The sequence below is a fragment of the Nelumbo lutea genome, chromosome 1 (assembly GCF_056320005.1).
Source record: "Nelumbo lutea isolate HS-2025 chromosome 1, American lotus-T2T, whole genome shotgun sequence".
NCBI classification, from domain to species: domain Eukaryota; kingdom Viridiplantae; phylum Streptophyta; class Magnoliopsida; order Proteales; family Nelumbonaceae; genus Nelumbo; species Nelumbo lutea.
The window spans coordinates 123,480,481-123,503,781 of NC_142684.1; the positions used below are offsets into that span (position 1 = coordinate 123,480,481).

At 43.4% G+C, this 23,301-nt stretch overlaps 1 protein-coding gene across 1 annotated transcript; it reads right to left on the bottom strand.

Moving 5' to 3' along the window:
• Positions 1-1,623: 1,623 nt before the first annotated feature.
• Positions 1,624-20,962, bottom strand: LOC148877289 (uncharacterized). The gene is made up of 4 exons (XM_088969374.1): positions 20,856-20,962; positions 19,546-20,387; positions 2,778-2,783; positions 1,624-1,895 (listed from the first exon to the last, which is right to left on the bottom strand). The coding sequence occupies exons 1-4, from the start codon at positions 20,960-20,962 to the stop codon at positions 1,624-1,626; spliced, it is 1,227 nt and encodes a 408-aa protein (XP_088825500.1).
• Positions 20,963-23,301: the final 2,339 nt, after the last annotated feature.

Below are 23,301 nucleotides of genomic sequence, written 5' to 3' on the forward strand. Positions count from 1 at the left end.
TTTTCATATTTAGTTTATTATTTTCTATTAATTATTAATTTACTTAAATAATTAAATTAATTTTTGATGATTAGTTTTAATTAATCAAATAATAATTGATACTTATTTATTTTTATTTTAGAAATTATTTTCATTTTATTAATGTACTCATGAAATTATTAATAATTTATTTATAGTTTAATCATTATTAAATAGAAATCATTAATTATTATTGTTATGCGATAGTAATGAGCTAATAATTTGTTAATTATTAATTATTAATTATATACATTTACTTTAATAAATTCTTAATTATTAATTTACTATAAAAAGTAGTTAATAAATAATAAATATTTTAAATGAATATTATATGATTATTATTTATGAACTAGGAATAAAATGATTGCAGCTAAAGATGATTAACTTCGTAATTATAACAAAGAAATTATGGTTATCCGTGGCTATAGTGATAAATAGCTCTTTAGCCACGGATAGAATTACTTTTAACCATGGACAAATAGTCCATAGCTAAAGCTCAATTTCTGCTTTTGTAATTTATAACCATGGATACGTTATAACCGTAGCTATGAATATCTTTTAGCCATGGACAGAATAACTTTTAATTACGGACAAACTGTCTGTAGCTAAAACTCAACTTTTAACCACGGACAAATTATTCATACTTAAAGCTCAACTTCTGCTTTTAGCCACGAATACATTATAACCGTGGTTATAAATATATTTTAGCAAGGGACAGAATGAATTTAACCACGGATAAATTGTCCGTAGTTAAAGCTTAACTTTTTGCCACGGACATCAATCCATGTTTTAGCTACGGTTGTTTTTGACCGTAGTTACAGTGCCGTAGCTATAGCTTCATTTTCCTGTAGTGTGAGCAATTGATTCAGAAGCAACGTTTTAAAAACTTGATTAAGAAGCAACCGAGATTTGAAACCTGGTCAGGTCAAAATTAATGGAGCAACGAGCAACCCAACTACTTGGGAAACATAGAACTCTTGGACGTACACGAAGAGGTAGAGCTGAGGTCTGCTTTGCACTGAACGCATGCTTTTAATGTCAACAACTACTAGGATTTGTTTATTCCAGTTTGACCTCTTGAAAAAGAAAATAGAGTATCAGAGAGGAACTCACCAAACCCTTAGAAATAGCAGCCCTTGCATGTTATTGTTTAGTCTCCAAACGCACATGACAACATGGCATCACTTTGAAGTTTGAAAGGGTCCATCGCAGCCCAAAAAGGCAGTAACATCAAATTTGATTCATGCATTTGGACGTTAAAGAAAAATATTCTATGTTTCATGAACGATAACGAAAACTAAGATCGAGTAATTAACCTGAATCGATCTTCAGTTAGACAGAATAAGCACGCCCCATCACCATTTTCGATCTCTCTAGTAATTACAAAGAAGAAAAATAAAGCACTAAGTATTGAACAGCTGTGAAACTTAAAACTAATAAACTTGATGCTACATCATTACAAGATTCAAACCGAAGAGGATTATAGTACTGAAGCTTTCCACTAAAAATAACAACAAATAATGAATGAATAATCACAAATTTTGTGAAACAGGATTGGGACGAGAGTCCTAATTAATTCCTTCAAGATTCTACGAATTTGCACCGCTAATGTCCAATACCAGGGCTTGGACCAGAATCCTTAACTCCTCCAAGAGTTTGAGCATCGCTGAAGCTGTGACCTGCACCAGGGCTTGGGCCAGAATCCTTAATTCCTCCAAGAGTTTGAGCATCGCTGACACTGTGACCTGCACCAGGGCTTGGACCAGAATCTTTAATTCCTCCAAGAATTTGAGCATTGGTGAAGCTGTGACCTGCACCAGGACTTGGACCGGAGTCCTTGATGCTTCCAAGGGTTTGAGAGTTGGTGAAACTGTGACCTACGCCAGGGCTAGGACCAGATACCTTAATTGTTCCTAGTGTTTGTGCATTGGTGAAGCTGTGACCTTCACCAGGGCTTGGGCCGGAGTCCTTGATATTTCCAAGGATGAACTCGTGACCAATGCCAGGGCTGGGACCTGAGTTCTTAATGCTGCCAAGACCAAGAGTATGAGGGTTGGCGAACTTGTGGCCACCTCCAGGACTAGGACCGGAGTTCTTAATCCCTCCAAGAGCGTGACCATTTTCAAATTTGTTGCCTTCACCAGGGCTAGGGCCTGAACTCTTGATGGCTCCAACCGGAAATAGTCCATCTGTGAAGCCCTCACAGGATGGACTGGCAAAGCTACCCAACTTCAGAATGTTGAATGGCCGAGCGTCTGTTGCAAAGAAGAATGTAGAGCTCATGAACATAAAAAGATGACATAATTGGAGGAATGTGAACAAAAGCAAACAAGCCATGCTGTATAGTAATTAGTAAAGGGTTCTCTTTAACGTGTGTAGGCTTGAAATGTATATATGTTGCCGTTGCTAGCAATCTAACTTGTATTGTATGATATCCGAAGTGGGTTTTAGTGTTTTCTATTTATAGTCCATAAATATGATTTTATTTTGACTACGGACTTAAAAGGAAGTCGCCATTCAAAGACATGTGGGAATTGTGTGTTAATGGCCAAGTAGGTTTATCGTCATCTCTGATTCATGCGGGGAACCATCGAGGGAGCTTCATATTTGCATACGAAAGTCCAACTTTGGAAGTCTTTTTTTTTTTTTTTTTTTTTTGGGCAGATAAATGGAGAAGATGAAAGTTGCCTTGAGAGAAAGAAGTGAAGTAATCAAGTAAATGGCTAAACATTGATTTTTGAGTCACCATGCACGAGCACGACCGCCTGTGAAATCCGAACAAAGAACTTCTTATATATGGGAGGACTACTGAACCGGAAGCAAAGACCATGCAAACCCTTTTTTCTCTTTTGACTGGTTTTATATTCTTCATTAATTTCATAATTCAACGTTGTGATGATGGTAGTTTTAAAAGAGTAGGGAATTTTACAAAAAATTAGTCTATAATCAAACTGAACAAGACACAGATTAGTTTGCCCGCAGATTCCTTGTCAGCCCATTTGTTGTTTCTGTAAGTTGCGGTCAGGGTTTTATGGTTTTAGTTGTCGGTATTGTATTCTGGATTCTGAAGCAAGACAAGACAAAATTGAATGAGAATCGCTTCGACTATGATATGGAAAAGATATGATATGGAAAAAACACCTGACCAATAAACTGAAATCACAAACTGGTAGTAAATAAGGTGTTATTTATTAAAATTCATGAATGAGTTTTGATTAGTCAAAACTCTTCTTATATCATATCTTTTCTGAATCACAGATTTTCCCTTTATTTTATGTTTTTTTCTAAATTTCAGATTTATGTATATTTTTATATGTATTATTTATTAAAAAAATTGGATTTCTAAAATGACCTATAAAGTATAAAGATAGGATATGATACACTCAAAACGGGATAATTGTATGGATACTTTGACCTTAGTTGGGTCAGGATCAGGATAGTGTGAACCATTCCCAAACTGGTTATTAGCTGATTCTATAAATAGGTCCAAATTAAACTGAACCAATTAATTGAGATAATCGAGGCTGAAAGTGAGTTGGATTTGGTTAGATTTGAATTAAAATTGATCCTGTAAGAGCCAGATTATGATCCCTTTGATTTAAACAAATTGTATTGAATCGGGATATCTGATCCATTTGGTTAACAGATATACCCCTAATTCAATCCAATAAGATCCAATCCGATCTAATGTGTATAATATTTAATATTTATTATATATATATATATTATTCGTCTATATTAGTAAATTCATCTCACAAGGTAAAAAAAACTCTTCTTCCCCATTTCAATTCACTCAGTCTAGACTCTTCTTTCGATATCATCTATAGGGGTGTTCACAGTTTTGTTAATTGAACCATGGGCTAATTTTTAAAACTGAACTGCGGTTATCGGTTTTTGGAAAATTGATAATCGAAACCGAACCAAAGTCGATCGATTAATCAGTTGATCGGTTCGGTTAATCATCGGTTTTTTATTATTTACAATATTTATTATAGAAAAATATATAAATATATAATGAAATACTAGACATATATATAATATTATATTTTAAATAATAAATAATATATTATATATTGTAAATATATATATTTATATATATAATACATATTTATTAATTTATAATGTATAAAAAATATAATATATGTATACATAAAATATATATAAATATATATATACCGGCCGATTTGGGTAACTGCTATTTTTTATTTTGGTTAACCAAAACCAAATTGATGCCTTAGGTTTTTTAAAATACTGAACCGACCGATTTGTTTAACGGAATTTTTTGTTAGGTTTCGATTGGTTTTTTTGATCCATTCGATTTTTCAGTTTTTTTCTCACCCCTAATTATCTATTCTCATCTCAATGACCCAAAACCCAAAACCTAAAACCCTCACTCCAATCTACTTGTCTTCTTTTAATTTGATCTTATACATTTCATCTCATCTCACATTGAATTCCCATCTCCTCCGTAATTTCTCATCATTGAACCCGCTATTGCCATGTAACATCGAAGAATGAAGACGAAATTGAGGAAAAAAAGTCGTGAGCAACATGCATCGGGCTCCAATACTCCATGATTAATTCCGACTCAGACATTTGTTAATATCATTTTCCTCTCTCTCTCTCTCCACAAGCTAGGCAAGAACCCTAACTCCTATTTTCATTTTAAGCACATTAGAAACTGGTGTTGAATGCCGTGCCAGTGGCCGAAACCCAAGTAAGTTCTTCATTTTGAACTTTGAAGCCTCATGGGATGATGGAAGCCAGATTGAGTTCCCTCTTAAGAAATAAATTTTACCTTATCCAGTTCAATTTATTAACGCGGGGTATTTATTATCTGAGCTCCATCTAAATCTAATCTGAATTGAACGGAAAATATTTGATTCAAATCCCAAATAAGAAAATTGATGAAGGGTGATTTGGCCCGACCTCGTAATAAAGGGACACGTGGACATGACTCGACATAAGTGACAACTCGGCATGATAGTCTGGCAGCAATTTGGTGTGATGAGCTCGCTGGAGCCTAGCCTGACAGCTCGGCATGGGCAGCAGCTCGCTACAAGGTGGTATTTAGGTTACCCCGAGCTCTCTCTCAAAGGGGGAGTGCCTGAAGGGATGAGAGATCCATCGTATGGACGCCCAAAACTTGTGGAATAAGTTGGGCGAATTTCAAAAAGAATTTCTCTCCCTACAACTGGGAATCACATTCCCTATTTTAGAAAATCATATTTTCAATGATCAATCTTGAACGAGAAACTAAACCAAATCTAAACAAAAGCAGTAGGAGAGGATTATACCTGATAAGGAGAAATAATATCTCCCAGCGAAGGTGTTCACGCCCAAGGAAGGATCCAAAGACTGCTCCAACTGAAGATGGTGTTGTGTAGGATGGAGCAAAATCAGCAGTGTTCTCTCCAAGAACCTAATCCTTCGCAAGAAATAGTAGGATGGCACGTGAGCTCAGCATCCTATCAGTCCCTTCACAAGAAACTGATGTCAAGATCAAATCTTGATTTCTCCCACTGAACTAGAGGTCGAATTGGCAGGTGAGGCGGCGATAGGAAGGAGGCAGAAAGAAAGAATTTCATAGGATTGCTGAATTCTTCCTTCTGTGATTTCAGCTCTGAAGAGGATGTGAAAGTATATCTTCTAAAGGTTGCCTCCCCCTCCTCCTTTTATAACTTTAAAGGGATCAGCTCCTAATCCCATTAGGAGTTGCTGATCCAAATCATATTAGGATCAGACTTCCCTTAAAGTGATAAGGGTAAACACTTATCTCATCTACAGATTGGATCAGTCTTCTCCTAATCTCATTCAGAGGTTTCCAAATCTGAATCACATTCAGATCTAGACTCTCTGAGTGGATAGGGTTAAGTCCCAATCCTATCTGCTAATCCATCTCAGAATTGGCCCCTTATTTAATTGCTTAAATTAGCCCTACTCGAAATGGGTTTTAGGCTCATTAAGTTATGTGCTCACTTAGCCTTCCTAACTGCTGCCTAGTTGGGCTTCCTTGTATGGCGTGGAACCCAAACATTGATCTACACATCAGCCACATAGGTTCAGCCCAGCCTTTGTTACAAGGCCTGGCCAAATACATTGTTATGGGCAGTGCACCCCCTGAAACCCATCATATGGGCTCTATGGGCCCAACACTTACCCTAAGTGGTCCCTGGGCCAATCCACCTTGTAACACCCAAGGACTGTGGGCAGATGCAAGATTAGCCCATCAGGTATTACTCTCAATGGTCTTACACTTAACCTCTCAGCCCATAATGATCAAACACTACCCGACAAGAGAGGACCTCTCCCTCGGCTGCAAGGAATAGTGTTGCACTCTCTGCTTATATGAATCCCGGGAATTAAAACCTTTTGCAAACATTTTGGAAACCGTAATATATACTTATATATCTCATATAAAATATATTTTACAAAACAAATCTCAATGATTGAAATCGGCTGTCAGAAGTCTTGGTTTCCATCAATGAGAGTGCATCCCCGATCATTACCTTTGTCCGACAAAGGGGCTGGTCCTATCACTATGATCGCCCACTCAGATGAATTCACAGACTGTTCCAACATACCTATGTTTTGACCCTCGCTAAGGATCTCATTGATTGGTACATCAAAGACAGCCCAATCGGACACCTAGTGCAGTATCATAATCGAGTCTAGGGGTCGGGTGTAACTTTCCAGTTTTGCCCATTAATCTCCAAGGTCCAGGGCAATACTGGAAATCTGGTCCGGTTCAAAGATGCAATTAATCCTACACTGCATGTGCCTAGGGTCTCACCTTGGCGGTTGAGACAAGCCACCCCAACCGACTTAGTGGCACATTAGTGTTAGCCTTATTAGGATAGGTCTCCCCAGACCGACCCACTGGCTGTGAACATTCTAAACTAACACGAGTCTCAATAAGTGTCCAGTTTAAGGGTATTACACAGAAACACACCACAGGAACATGAATCAAATATGTACTTTATTCATTTACAATAAACTCATAATGTACATCATTCTGATTGAAGCTAAGGGCATACAAAAATTGTGTAACAGCGCCCCGAGGTTCCTCCAAGTGAGCCCCGAGCTCCTCCCAAGTAAGGAGCCCCCGAGCTCTTCCTCAAGAAGGGAGAACCCCGATCTAAGATCCCTGGGTAAGGAACATCCCAAACTGAAGGCACTTCGGGTAAGCTCGCCAGTAGGCTCCTGCCCAAACCTAAGTAGCCACCTCAAAGAATTACTTGTTCAGGTAGAAGCACCTCGATGTGTCAGTAGTAGCTCGGTACCAGGTAACTCAATGTATCACCTAACAACCGTACCTGCCAGATCTGAAGACTGCACCCACATCTCTAGCCAAGCGACGTTGTGCCTGCCAGGCTTTGACAAGCGTCCCCTGCCTGACAGGGCCGTACCCTGTAACGATTACCTATGCCCACCAACTCAACTCTGGCAGTAACGGCTGCAGTAGAGAATCAGAGGCGGTTATGCTAGATTTGACAGAGCATTAGTATAAAAAGGCCCCAACCCCCAAGGAACAAAGGTAATTGCATTCGCGCTATCTGCACTCTAGCTTTCTTCATCTTATCTGCAATTTTCTCTCTCAGAGTTCTGACTTAAGCATCAGAGTGTTCCCACCGGGCAAGCTCCCTGGGAATCCTTCATCCTCTTCTCCTTCTCAGGTACCGTCCATCGCCAACTTGGAGTGTGGCCCCTTGCCAGCTAGGAGTGCTCAGATTGCGCACCATCAAAAATATTAACAAATCTAATTTGAATTAAAATGATTGTCTCCATGTGGAGCATATATATACACGAGTGGAGGGACATGATCAGAGAAAATATGTCCATCCAAATCCAATTACCAAATTAAATTTGAGAAAATATTTATTTATATATTGTAAGCACGATAAATGTCAGAAGCACGCCAACATCTACCACCAACCCGCTGCCGACCTAAAATACCTCACTAGCCCATGGCCTTTCGCACAATGGGGGATTGATATACTTGGACCATTTCCACCAACGACAGGACAGAGGAGGTTCCTAGTCGTAGCAGTTGATTATTTCACTAAGTGGGTGGAGGCCGAACCTCTCGCAACGATCACAACAAGGAATATGCAGAATTTCTTCTGGAAGAATATAGTTTGCCATTTTGGTCTACCTCGAGTACTCATTTCTGACAACGGTAAGCAGTTCGAGGACATTAAATTCTAGAACTGGTGCAAAGACATGAGAATACAATGGAACTTCACCTCAGTGGCATGCCCTAAAGCAAACGGCCAAGCGGAGGTCACGAACAGAGTCATTCTCTACAGATTGAAGGCATGCCTCGATCGAGCTAAGGGACTCTGGGTAGACGAGCTACCCAGTGTATTATGGGCTTATCGGACCATGGTGAAGACCACAACAGGCGAGACCCCCTTCAACCTCACTTATGGCACCGAGGCAGTCATCCCGACTGAGATCAAGGTTCCCACGCTACGTTTAGAAGTGTACAATGACAAAGCAAATGAAGATGAGCTACGCACCAACCTCGACCTACTTGATGAGGTACGGGACCTCGCATACATTAGGACTACGACCTACCAGCAGATAGTAGCTCAGTACTATAACGCTAGAGTCAAGAAGCAGAACCTCCGCGTTGGAGACTTGGTTCTTCATAAAGTCATGTTACCTGAGCCCGGTGTTGGTAAGCTGAAGCCAAATTGGGAAGGACCCTATCGAGTAAAGTGGGTGCTTGGGGAAGGAACGTATGAGCTTGAAACCCTAGAAGGGAAACAAGTACATTGGGCATGGAATATTGTCAACTTAAGACAATATTACCTATAATTTCTGAGCTGAGTGGACCATAAGTCGCTCCCCCAGCCTAAGGGCTAAAACGCCGAGCTGAGGACCTCGGTGCCCAGTCGCCTCTTCGGCATGGGCGGACTCCAGAAGAGTGGACTATAAGCCGCTCCCCCAGCCTAAGGGCTAAAACACCAAGCTAAGGACCTTAGCACCCAGTTGCCTCTTCGACATGGGCGAACTCTTGGAGAGCAGACTATAAGTCGCTCCCCCAGCATAAGGGCTAAAGCGCGGAGCTAACAAAAGACCTCGGCACCACATAAGACCTAATCGCCTCGGTGGCATGGACTAAGTATTTTTAATGCCAAAGGCATAGGCAGCTGGGTGTGAACCCTATGATGCATAGCTCACCCCAGCATACAGTAGGTTGAACCCATTAGGGACAATCGGTGTTAATTTAAGTAGCCCGAGTGCAGACAGTTAGAGCATACACCCTACTATGTTACTCGCCTCGGTGTACATCGTAAAGTTACCCCTACTAAGTACTGGAAGGCAGTTCGGGGTAACAACAGTAGAGAAACCTCCACTTCGGGTACTTAACTCGATAGAACAACAGTTTGGGGTAAAATAATTACTTCGGCAAACAGTAAATTGCACAACACTTTGCAAAAAGTGTATTTCCATTAAAAATATATTCCATTACAAAAAGTTTTACAAGAGGGAAGAAAAGAAAAACTGAGCTCCCAGGCTCAAAGTACAAGGACCATTCGAATTACTTGGGGGACTTCCCGCATTGGAACTCTATAGAAGTGCTAGCCTGGTCGGCAGCCTGGTCAGTAGCGCCAGCCTCCCCGATGTTTTTGTCGCCCTCCTCTTCAGAGTCTGGGTCTTCGGCAGCTTGGTGGGCTACCTCTCCCGTGATTCGCAAGGTGGTGATGGTGCTCACATCGAGCTGGGGAAACTCGCGCTTTATTAACCACCGGCTGAGCTTGAAGCCTTTGTGGTAGGCATCCACCATCACCCCGTCGAACTCCTCCGACATCACATAGTCTTGGACGGCCTTGGCCTTGGCCTCCTCCATAGTGCCAAGAAGGATGTCAGTTCGCTCCTTGACATCTGCTTCGAGGTCCTCTACTTGGCGCCTCAGAACTCCCTTATCTGCCTTAAGGCCCTCCACCTTGCATATCAACTCCTCCTTCTCTGACATCACTGACGTAACTAGCTCTTTCTGAGCCAGCACATCGCCCTTCAGCTGGTGGATTTGGCCGCGAGCTAGTTTCAGATCGAAGTGGGCTGTGCGGACTGAGTCTTCCGCAACCAGAGCTCGCTTAAGTGTTGCTCAGACTGGTAGGTTAGGGCGTGCATGGCATTGTTCACCTGCCAAAAGAATGTCAGTGAGCGTCACTAAACCAAGAATTGTAGAAATTGAATCAAAATGCAACGAGACTTACCACCATGCAATGGGTAGCTGCTTGAGCTCCGAGTTGAGCAGGCGATAGCTTGGCCCAGCTAGGGACCTCCTCAGCACATGCAACCCCTTTGCTCTTCCAGAGGCTGTACTACGGGTTCAGAATACTCTAGGTTGATCCTCGGGCTGATTCCCCACTTCTCGAAGTAGTGGCAGTGGTCTCGGGAGCGGGCTCGATAGTGGCCTCAGGAGCGGACTCTGAAGTATCAGGGACGGGCTCCGAAATTGTCTCAGGCCCCCGAGGTGGAAAGCTCTCTGACTCCTCCAAGTTAATCACCAGAGGAGCATTAGCAGGCCGATCAGCAGGTCACTCAGTAGGTAGCTTGGGCTTGGGAGAAGCCCGTGGGGATTCAATATGAGCTCTCTTTGCAGCTCGCTTCTTTCTCCCCTTCATCTTTTCAAAGAGTTTTTCCACACTAAATCGCTCCATGCGACCTGCAACAGAGTTCGACGTTAGTAATGCTACCAAGAAGTAGAAACTAGCTACCAAAGGAAAAAATACTAACTCTTGACAAGGCGACCTACCGGGACTCAGACAGACCTCAATAAGCTTGTTCTCGGCAAGGTAGTCCTTGTAGTCGAAGACGAGCTCCGCCCAAGATTGTGGTACCTCACTTGTATCCTTGTCCAGCTTAATGCCAGAGTCTTGAATGGCCACCCTCCAGTGAGTGGGGAAGGGCCACCCCGCAGTGTTACGAACTACAAAGTAGCTCGGTTTCTAGGCCGGGACTTTACTGGAAAGCTTATGTAACAACTTGAAGCCCGGGCGGGGGGATAGGTAGTAGGTCTACCTGTGCTCAGGGAGAACACTAGACGCATTCTTCTTTATTGACAAGATGGAAGAAAAAATTTCAAGGTCAAGAGGAAGGGCATAGTCGAAGCAGAGGGAAATTGTACCGACTATGTTTTGGACAGAGTTTGGGTGAAGCTGATTTATGGTTACATTGAAGTGATTCAACACTTCAACAATGAGGGGGTGTAGTGGGAGGCGGAGTCTGGCCACGAGTTGTTCCCCAAAAATTACAATCTCCTCACGACCGTGTTCCCAAGGGAAGTCGCCCACAAGAAGGAGGTAGGTGTACTCCCTAGGAAGGTTGTATCAAGCTATCAGGCCCCTAAGCCTGCCTACCGTCATGGTAGAACGACTGAACTTGTCCGGTACCTGACCTCGATTAGAGGTGGATGCCGAGTTACCCGAGGTCCTCCGCACCTCGTAAGTGGAATGTGCCTCGAAGGCACCTACTTGACCCGAGGTATCCACCTCAGGCTCATCCAAGAGACTATCTGCTGGAGCCGGGGAACCCACCTCAAGATCGTCTAAGAGACTATCAAAGCTATGGTCTGACATAGCTACGGACTGAGAAATGGGCTAAAGGAAGCTTACTACAAAATTGAAAAATTGGAAACGAACTAAAAGAAGGAGCTAGGGAGACTCACCTAAGGAAACGCAACCGGACTGGGAAAGTTGGACGAGTTGAAGAACTCGAGCTGGGGACTTTCTGCGTGATCTCAAGGCGAGTGCTAAGAACTTATGGTAGGGAAAAATGACAAAGGGCCCCCACTATTTATAGCCGCTATGCTCGGGCATCAACAATCAAGATCAAGATGATCTGACAGCTCTCAAGAAAACCGGCTATGCAACCCCCAAGGTGAAATCGGTTTAGCACATTTTTTGACGTCCACAGAGTCTATAAATCGCGTGACGTCAGTGCGTGAACTGTATGCAACCCGGGTCACCCTTGATTGAGCTGAGCAGCGAACTGGTCCGACTGACGAGTGAAGGGATGAGAGATCCATCCCATGGACGCCCAAAGATTGCGGAATAAGGGGCGAATTTCAAAAATTTTTCTCTCCCTTCAACTGGGAATCACATTCCCTATTTAGAAAATCTTATTTTCAAGGATCATTCTTGAACCTTAAACTGAACCAGATTTGAACCAAAAGGAATAGGAGAGAATTATACCTGATACAGAGAAGTAATATCTCCCAACGAAGGTGTTCACGCCCAAGGAAGGATCCAAAGACTGCTCCCACTGAAGATGGCGCAGTGCATGATGGAGCAGAATCAGTAGTGTTCTTCCCCAAGAACTCTGTCCTTCGCAAGAATCAGTAGAATGGTACATGAGCACAACTTCCTTCTCAATCCTTTCTCAAAGAACTGGTGTCAAGATCCTATCTTGACTTCTCCCACAACTGGAGATCGAACTGGCAAACAGGGTGACAAGAACAGGGAGGCGACAAGAGAGTATTCGCAGGGTGCAGAATTCTCTTTTCTTGATTTCAGCACTAAAGAGGATCTGATGTATCTCTTCTTGATTTCAGCACTAAAGAGGATCTGATGTATCTCTTCTAAAGGCTGCCGCCCCCTTCTTACCTTTTGTTAACTTAAAAGATCAGCTCCTAATCCCATTAGGAGCTGCTTATCCAAATCATATTTGGATCAGCCTTCTCTTCTAGTGATAAGGATAAACCCTTATCTTATCTGCAGATTAGATTAGCTTTCTCCTAATCCCATTAGGAGGTTTCTAGATCTGAATCACATTCAGATCTGGACTCTCTGAGTGGATAGGATTAAGACCCTATCCTATCTGCTAATCCATCTCAGAATTCGCCCCTTTAATTAACTAAATAAATAGCCTAGTTCGAAATGGGCTTTAGGCCCATTAAGCTTATGTGCTCACTTAACCTTCCTAACTGCTGCCCAGTTGGGCTTCCTTGTATGTCGTGGGACCCAAGCATTGATCTACACATCAGCCACATGGGTTCGGTCCAGCCTTTGTTACAAGGCCTGGTCGAATACACTGTTAAAGATAGTGCACCCCCTGAAACCCATCAAATGGGCTCTATGGGCCCAACACTTACCCTAAGTGATCCCTGGGCCAAGCCACCTTGTAACACCGAGGGACTGTGGGCAGATGCAAGATTAGCCCATCAGGTATTATCCTCAATGGTCTTACACTTAACCTCTCAGCCCTTAATGATCACACACTGCCCGACAAGAGAGGACCTCTCCCTCGGCTGCAAGGAACAGTGTTGCACTCTCCACTTATATGGATCCCGGGATTTAAAACATTTTTGCAAACATTTTAGAAACCATAATATATATACTTTTATATCTCATATAAAATATACTTTTCAAAACAAATCTCAACGGTTGAAATCGACTATCGGCAGTCTTGGTTTCCAACAGTGAGAGTGCATCCCCGGTCATTACCTTTGTCCGACAAAGGGGCTGATCCTGTCACTATGATCACCCACTCAGATGAATTCTCGGATTGTCCCAACATACCCAGGTTTTGACCCCCGCTAAGGATCTCACTGGTTGGTACATCAAATACAGCCCGATCCGACACCTAGTGCAGTATCATAATCGAGTCTAGGGGTCGGGTGTAACTTTCCAGTTTTGCCCATCAATCTCCAAGGTCCAGGGCAATACTGGAAATCTGGTCCAGTTCAAAGATTCAATTAATTCCACACTGTATGTGCCTAGGGTCTCACCCCGGTAGCTGAGACAAGCCACCCAAACCGACTTGGTGGCACCACAGTGTCAGCCTTGTCAGGATAGGTCTCCCCAGACCGACCCACTGGCTGTGAACATTCTAAACTAACACAAGTCTCAATAAGTGTCCAGTTTAAGGGTATTACATAGAAACATACCAAGGGAACATGAATCAAATATGCACTTTTATTCATTTACAATAAACTCATAAAGTACATCAATTTTTTATTGAAGCTAAGGGCATACAAAACTGTCTAACAACGAGTTGTTTGGATGGATGCCTGAACTCCGAGCCAAATCCACCCATCACACCGTGAACTCCCCGCGCTGCGTCAAGACCCCTAGCATGGGGAGTGGGGTGCAATTTATGAAGGGTGATTTGGCCCGACCTCGTAATAGGGGGACATGTGGACATGACTCGACATAAGTGACAACTCGGCATGACAACTGATGTGTGCACAATTTATATAAATTCTAGTGTTTATGCATGGTTTTGATGCTGATTTGTATGAATTCTTACCCCAATTTAGCTTGATTTCAGAAAATTGTCAAAGGGGACAAGTCTAGGGAAAAAGAGCATAAAATCATGCTAAAAGAGGCCAAATAGAAGGTGATACAACCTTGCTGGGAGTAAGGCCCATCCGAGAGGTCATAGGAAGGCCATTCGGCCCATGCAGCCCATGCTGCACTCTTTGGGAAAGCCCAAAGAGAGAGCCCAACTGAAGCTCTCCAATGAAGCCTATTCGGCCCAGCAATGAGGAGGCCCATTTGTAGATCAAGAGCAGCTCAAGAGCACCCCAAAGTGCAGCCCAAGGAGCCTAAAGGTGGGAAACTTTCTAGAAGAGAGAAAGGAGGTGTCGTGAAAAACAAGGCTAATTGGATAATTCTGGACAATTTTGGCACTGAATAGTAATTTGGGCATAACTCTCTCATCCAGACTCCGATTGAGATGATTCAAGATGAGTTGGAAAGATAAAGAAAAGTTCTAGAACTTTTATGTTGAATTTTGATAGACACAGACTGAATCGGGGTCAAAATCGAGCCAAAATTATCTGGAATTGCACTATAGAACTTTCTAGATGAGAGAATTTTCTAGAGGAGAGAACGTTCTAGAGGAGAGAACTTTCTAGATGAGAGAACTTTCTAGAGGAGGAAAGGGGCTGATAAGAAGACTATAAAAGGAGAAGAGAGCCAAGGGAAAAGGGGTCCAACATCTGATTTCAAACTCTCCTTGAGCTCTTGTTCTAAGAGAGAAAAAGAGAGAGAGATAGGCGCAAGAGAGGAGAAGAGAGGAGGAACAAGCAGCTTCAAGAGAAGAAGAAGCTGAATTCGAAGGGGAAGAAAGCAATTGGAGATCAAGGTTTCATCATCACTTGATTTCTGCACAATTTGGTAGTCGAATTCAGCTAAGATTTATGTAATTTCTCCATCAAATTTTCCTTTCTTTCTGTAATCAAAGCTTGTTTTATGTAAATTCAATTCTGTAATTTGTTTTCTAAGTTCATTCGAGTAAAGTAGGTTCAATTTTGAAGTTTCTTGTTTGGAATTTTAATTGTGGTTTGTTGGCCAAACTGCTAGTTTGAAATCTCATATATGAAATTTCAGATCATGAATCTACAAGGTCTGGATTGCTATTTTTCAATCTCAGATCTGTAAAATCAGACCATGAAATAGTGAGATCCGAACTACTATTCTTTAAAATCAGATCTATGATTTCAGATCATGAACTTGTAATACCTGAATTACTTGAGAAAGAATTCAGGTAGCTTTAATTCAGTCTAGCCGAATTGTTCCTCTTTCTTGGAATTCCTAGAGTTCTTAAGAAAGACTAAGAATTCAGATCTGCCAATCAAGAGTCGAATTGAGTGCAAGGTTAGAGATAACTTGCACAATTCGGTTGGTGTTCATTCAACTGAGTTGATGATCATCCAGCTGAAATGAAGCCCTAGAATTGCTAAGATCTGAATGCATGCATAGTGATTAGATCCTTGATAGAGATATAAGGACCATCACTCATGCATAGATTGAACATGCGCTCGAGAGAGGCTATTCATTGCTTTGGGATTTCACCAAACCAAGGCTGAATCCTATTCTACTCGAATTGCCTAGAAAATTAGTTGCTGAATTTATTTTTCTATGCATCTTTAGCATGTCTCCTCACTTACATACAAGGTGTTGGGTCCAATTTGTTAGAAATAACTTTGTAGTTAGAATTTCAGATTTTCATTAGTTTTACATTTTGGCTGATCAGATAACAGTAAACCAATTTATTACTAGTAGTTGCTACATAAGTCCTCGTGGGAATGATACTCTACTCACTACTCTATTACTTGAGCAGCTAGTGCACTTGCTAGTGTCACAATGAGCTCCACGTCAACAACCTAGCCGCAACTCAGCGTGATGAGCTCGCTGGAGCCTAGCCTGATAGCTCGGCATGGGAAACAACTCACTATAAGGTGGTATTTAGGTTACCCCGAGCTCTCTCCCGAATGGGAAGCACCCCGAGGTCCCTCCAAGTGAGCCCCGAGCTCCTTCCAAGTAAGAAGCCCCCAAGCTCCTCCTCTAGAAGGGAGCACCCCGATCTAAGATACCTGGGTAAGGAACATCCCGAACAGAAGGCACTTTGGGTAAGCTTGCTAGTAGGGTCCTGCCCAAACCTAAGTAGCCACCTCAAAGAATTACTTGTTTGGGTAGAAGCACCTTGACGTGTCAGCAGTAGCTCGGTACTAGGTAACTCAGTGTATCACCTGACAACCATACCTGCCAGATCTGGAGACTGCACCCACGTCTCTGGTCAAGCGGCATCGTGCCTGCCAGGCTCTGACAAGCGTCCCTTGCCTGACAGGGCCGTACCCTGTAATAGTTACCTGTGCCCACCAGCTCAGCTTTGGCAGTAACGGCTACAACAGAGAATCTGAGGTGATTACGCCAAATTTGACAAGGCATCCATATAAAAAGGCCTCGACCCCCAAGAACAAAGGTTGCATTCACGCTATCTGCACTCTAGCTTTCTTCATCTTCTTTGCAATTTTCTCTCTCAGAGTTCTAACTTAAGCATCGAAGTGTTCCTGTCGGGCGAGCTCCCCAGGAATCTTTCATCCTCTTCTTCTTCTCAAGTATCGTCCGTCGCCAACTTGGAGTGTGGCCCCTTGCCAGGTAGGAGTGCTCAGATTGCGCACCATAAAAAATATTAACAAATCTAATTTGAATTAAAATGATTGTCTCCATGTGGAGCATATATATACACGAGTGGAGGGACATGATCAGAGAAAATATGTCCATCCAAATCCAATTACCAAATTAAATTTGAGAAAATATTTATTTATATATTGTAATTACATGGTTTGAATCCATTACAGACAATCTAGATCCAATCCAATCTTTGTCCAATAGAAAAATAATCCAATCCAATACATTTTAATGCAAATGGATTGTGATGAAGGGTGATTTGACCTGACCTCCTAAGAAGGCAGCATGTGGACATGACTCGACATAACTAACAGATCAGTGTGATAGCCAGGCTACAACAGAGTAACGAGCTCGTTAAAGTCCTCACAGGTCAGCTTGCTACATTACAGCTTGCCACGGAACGAGCTCGCTACAGCGCGAGCTCAAGGACCCCAGTATGCTGAAAGGGAACACTCCAAGTTAAGTCTATCCCAGCTTGCGAGCTGGGATAATCAACTCGCTCCAATACTTAGGCAAGAGGACCGCCTCAAAGGAAACCTCAGGCAGAATCACCTCGAAATACCTCTAGGAGCTCGCTACAAGGCAGCTCGCTATTGAGCGATGGTGCAATCCCTGCTTATCTGACAAGACTGTACCCGTCAGACTGCACCACGTCTCCTGACTGACGGTGCAATCCCTGCCATCCCAGCGGACTGCACCCACATCTCTCGACAGGTGGCGGCGTGCCTGTCCTTTCTGGGTCGTGTCTCTCATTTGATCGTGCAGTACTTTACAACAGTTACCTGCACAGCCCTAGCAAATAACGACTGCGACAGAAGGCCAGTGGCGGTTACACTCGATTTCACAAGACCATTTATATTTAAAGGCCTCGGTTTCCAAGGGGCGAAGGAAATTGACCTGATCTAGCGCTACCTACACTCTTAGCTCTCTTTGCATTTCTTACAACTCTCTTAAAGTTCTGACTTAAGCATCGGAGTATTTCCACCAGGCGTGCTCCCCTGGAATCCTTCACCTTCCTCTTCTCAGGTACCGTCCGTCGCCAGTTAGGATTCAGGTGTCCGCCAAATAAGAGTGTCCGGATCGTGCTGCATCAGATTGGATTATTGGATTTGATCCATCCTATTTATAATATAAACTAAACAAGCTATTCAGGTTCTGCTCGTTAAATACTTGAACTTAGTTCAAAGTAACCGAGTTTGAGTCAAGTTTGACTTGAGTAGTTGGTCAAGCTGATTTCGAGCTTTACAATATCCGACCAGAGTGGCTTGCAAGCCTAATTGAGTTCATAGCGGAATATTATTTTTTAGTATATTTGTATTTATAATATAAATAAATAAACATTAATTTTTTATACTAACTTATTTATAATATTAGTTTATCATTAGATTTTAATATATTTTTGTTTTTAATATTTTTAATATTAATTTATTTATAACTTTTAATACTAATTTATTTATAAAGGGATTGAATCAAGCTAGGTTGAGTAGCTCATGAGTACAACTTGAATCAAGTTCAAACAAAAAACTTTGAAACCCTATCGAGCTCAAGGTGAATTTTGAGCTCTTTGTTGACTTGATTATACCCCTATCCCATCCGAACTGAAGAATTACAGAAGACCACAAAAAATGCAAAAGAAAAAAATATAAAAAATAACTTAGAAAATACAAATTCTTGTTTTGTACGAAAAGGGAAAGAGAGATTCTTAAGAGTGAGAGAGAGCCTTATTACCTGTCTTGCTATAGGAGAAATCATTGTATTGATTTAAAGTGTGAGTTAGCATTTGAAATGGGACTGGATGTTTAATGTCCAATAAAATCCTACAATATAATGTCAAACTTAATATACTTTTCCAATCCTATATGACATTGAAATCGAACTTTATTGGATTGGATTCAAATTGCATTCAACCCAAACGCGGTGGTCCATTCACAACCCTACTGGGTGTGAGGTCAGGTCAATAATCAATTTCACCGGTGAGTGATGGTTAATGTGTAATTTTATTTTTCACAAAAAAAAAAAACAGTTGCACCAGAATAATTTTCCTTTTTACTACCGGATGGAGTTGGACGAGTTGCGCAGTCTAAACTATTTATTTTTGTTACTTCGTTCATGTAACAATTGGTTAACCTGAAAGAAGCTTCTGTCCAACAGAATAATTAACTCCCCATGAAACAAGCTTGAGTCCAACAGAATAATTAACAATGGGTTAATCTGGAAAGCAGTAGATTTGAAGAATGGCATGAAGTATTCAACTATTACGAGAAAAATAATAATAAATTTTGATACTATAATTTTACATATATACTGTTGAGGACGGATTCGGTATTACAAAGAATGAATATAGTACTTGATAGCAAATCAAGGACTAACCTAAAAGTCTTTTTATCCTACAATGTTCAAATGAATAAATTAATAATCGTAAATTTTGTTGAGCCGGATTGGGCGGACGAGAGTCCTTACTCCTTACTTCCTTCAAGATTTGTGCACTTGGCGGATTGGGACGAGTGTCCTTACTTTCTCGATTCCGTCAGGTCTTGGACTAGAATCCTTAATACCTCATGTTTTTAAGCATTGCTGAAATCATGATCTGCACCAGGGCTTGGACCAGAGTTTTTGATGCCTCCTAGAGTTTGATAGTTGGTGAAACTGTGACCGGCCCCAGGGCTTGGACCGGAGTTTTTTATGCCACCGAAGGTTTGAGAGTTGGTGAAACTATGACCTCCGCCAGGGCTTGGACCGGAGTTTTTGATGCCACCGAAGGTTTGAGAGTTGGTGAAACTATGACCTCCGCCAGGGCTTGGACCGGAGTTCTTGATGCCTCCAAGGGTTTGAGAGTTGGTGTAACTATGACCTGCACCAGGACTTGGACCGGAGTTCTTGATGCCACCAAGGGTTTGAGAGTTGGTGAAACTATGACCTCCACCAGGGCTTGGACCGGAATCCTTGATGCCTCCAAGGGTTTGAGAGTTGGTGTAACTGTGGCCTGCACCAGGGCTTGGACCGGAATCCTTGATGCCTCCAAGGGTTTGAGAGTTGGTGTAACTGTGGCCTGCACCAGGGCTTGGACCAGAATCCTTGATGCCTCCAAGAGTTTGAGAGTTGGTGAAACTGTGACCTCCACCAGGGCTTGGACCGGAATCCTTGATGCTTCCAAGGGTTTGAGAGTTGGTGTAACTGTGACCTGCACCGGGGCTTGGACTAGTATCCTTGATGCCTCCAAGGGTTTGAGAATTGGTGTAGCTGTGACCTGCACCAGGGCTTGGACCATAATCCTTGATGCCTCCAAGGGTTAGAGAGTTGGCGAAACTGCGACCTCCACCAGCGCTTGGACTGGAATCCTTTATGCCTTCGAGGGTTTGAGAGTTGGTGTAACTATGACCTGCACCGGGGCTTGGACCAGAATTCTTGATAGCTTCCTCTAGTGCTCGGATCGCGCTGCATCATTTGGCGCCGTCTGTGGGAACGCTTGAAAAGGCCTTCCTCTAATCTCTGCAACTTTCTCTAAGCACTCAACATTCATGGCTTCCTCTAACAATGCCGGACGTGGTGCCGACCATAACGCTTCTGGGGAGCGACCTCAACTCCCCACTGTCTGCATTGGACAGTTCATCGTCCCCCTCTCTATGGGTGGAGTTCCCAGCCTAAATGTGCCTCAGACAGCGGCACCTATGAAGGCTCCACTCCCTTCCACGGTTGGAACAACCTTCACTAAACCTTCTACTATTCCCCCAGTGATCAACCAAAACCATCTTGAAGACCTGGTGCAGTGCATGTGAGCTATGCAAGGTCAAATGTAGCAGTTCCAGCAGTTTCAACTCTATCAGCAGCAAGTGCTACATCAAGTTTCTCATACTAGTATCAACAGAAGTTCCCTTCACTGCCTTAGGCCCAGCAGTCGCTTACCCCTCAGCATCCGGCCATGAAGGAAGCCAAGCCCTCCTGTCGGAGCGAACGTCCTCGCCGGGGAGAGGCCTCTCAAACCCGGAATCCTTCCAAGAGCCAAGCCTCATCCCACGGCAGAAAGGAGAGACCAGTCACCCCCGCCTCGCTGCCCGCAGGCAGGTCGGGGAACTCCCAGCCGGTTGGGCCCGCATCGCCTCAGCACTCTCAGTTCGAGCTCGCGTTCGCCAAAAACCAGTTTGAGGTCCTAGTCGTAGATTACTGGCAAGGCCCTTTGGTTCATAGCTATCATAAGCAGTCCGAGCCCATCAAGCTCGGTAATACTGAAGCAAGCAACACCAATGCCGAGCCGACGAAGTAGTAGCGGAGGCACCAACGAGCTCGCCGAACTGCCACTCGTGTCCTACCCTAGCTCAAGGGTAAGAAGGAGGTAAACTTAGGTGAAGTAAAAACAACTCCTCTCCTTTCAGTTCCCTCCCCCCTGTCTCCAGAACTTCTTGTTGTTCCTATGCCAAAGGACTTTAAGCTTCCTCCCCTGGATAAGTATGACAGATCCTTCGATCTGAATGACCATGTTGATGCCTTCCAGTCCCAGATGCACTTGGCAAGGGCCAGTGAATCCTGCATGTGCATGGCTTTCTCCACCACCTTCAAAGGAGTGGCCCGCACATGGTACTGAAACCTTGCACCTAGATCGATAAGAAGTTGGACGCAGTTCGTGCTAGTCTTCACTTCCTATTTCGTCACCAGCAAGAGGTGCCCGAGAACTCAGGAGAGCCTCCTTGGCAGAGTCCAGAAGGAAGGGAAGTCCATTTAGAGTTATTTCAAGCGGTTCAATGATGCTTGTTTGCAAATACCCGACCTGGACCCCGCAGTTCGGCTCACCGCGACCAAGCGTGGCATTACCCACAAAGAATTCAAGTGGCACGTGGTTGTTAATCAACCCAAGACTGTGACTGAGTTCCTCAAGCTCGCAGATCAGTTTATAGGGATGAAGGAGGAGATCAACCAGAAAGGTGAACAGGCCATTGAGAAAAGAAAAAGGGAAACAGAGTCCTCAACTTAGGGTGATAGCAAGAAGAAGAAGGACCTAGCTTGGGGAGCAAGGCCGAGTCAGCCTTTTTGAGCTCTGCTAGCCGAAAGAATGGACTATACCCGCTTGAACGAGATAGAGGAGCCCATCCGTCGCGGATACTTGAGAAATTTTGTACAAAATAATAATAATAATAAAGCAGGTCGATAGGGGGAGCAGAGTAGAGATGCTCCCGAATCCAGCAGGCAGGCAGAACAACCGTAGAGGTAGCCCCCTGAAGAGAGACCAGTTCGGGGGACTATCCACATGATTGTCGGAGGTTCAGTCATTGCGGGCTGTACCTCAGCTGTAGCTCGGACATTAGCTCGCGAGGCCACTCAGGAAGAGCAGAATCCCCCGAAGCGGCCAAGGACGGAAGACCCGATCTTCTTCATAGATGACGATGCGCGCGGGGTCCACTACCCCCATGATGATGCACTCGTTATAAAGGTAAAGATTAACGACTTTGAAGTCAGGCGTGTCCTCGTCGACTCTAGCAGATTGACAAATATCCTTTTCAAAGCAGCATTCGACAAACTCCAGCTCCAAGAAAGTGACCTGAAGCCCGCAAATACTCCCCTGGTAGGCTTCAGCGGAGAGGAAGTCAGGACCCTGGGAAGGATTATAGTACCTGTGGAAGTCAGCACCTGGCCTAGCATATTGAGGCTCAACCACGACTTCTTAGTGGTCGCAACCCCCTCCCCGTACAATGCCATAGTAGGACAGTTGATCACCCGTGCCCTACGTGCAGTGGTCTCCACTTACTATTTGGCAATAAAGTTCCCCACGGACTTCGGAATTGGGATAGCGCGAGGTGACCAGCTTGAATCTCGCAAGTGCTACGTCACCGCGCTCAAAGGGAAAGCCAAGGTGGCCGACGACCTTGAGCTGGAGTGACCTATGGAGCAATGCGAGGAGTGAGTTGTACCCACAGAAGAGACTGCCTCCATCCTAGCATCGACAGAGGACCCAACTTGGACACTTCAGATCAACGCTTCCATTAAGGAGCCTCTGCGATCTCAACTGGTAAGCTTCTTACTTAAAAATTTAGATGTTTTTGCATGGTCCACGGTAGAGATGCCCGACATAGACCCTAGCCTCATAACTCACAAGCTTAATATTGATCATGTAGTTAGGCCCATTAGACAGAAGAAACGCAACTTAGCCCAAAAGCGATGGAGAGCAGTCGACTATATAAGAGAGGTCCATTACCTGAGCTGGGTGGCCAACCCTGTTCTGGTAAACAAGGCCAACGGTAAATGGCACATGTGCGTCGATTATACCAACCTGAACCGAGCTTGCCCAAAGGACTGCTTCCCACTCCCCAAGATCGATTGCCTGGTGGACGCTACCTCAAGGCATGAGTTGCTGAGTTTC

Bases quoted from the DNA above. Each gene is read 5' to 3' on its own strand.
- LOC148877289 (XM_088969374.1), bottom strand. From the start codon at position 20,962: ATGAGGCTTGGCTCTTGGAAGGATTCCGGGTTTGAGAGGCCTCTCCCC. The intron at 20,388-20,855 runs GTAAGCGACTGC...CAAATGATGCAG, and splicing joins TCATGGCCGGATGCTGAGGG to CGCGATCCGAGCACTAGAGG.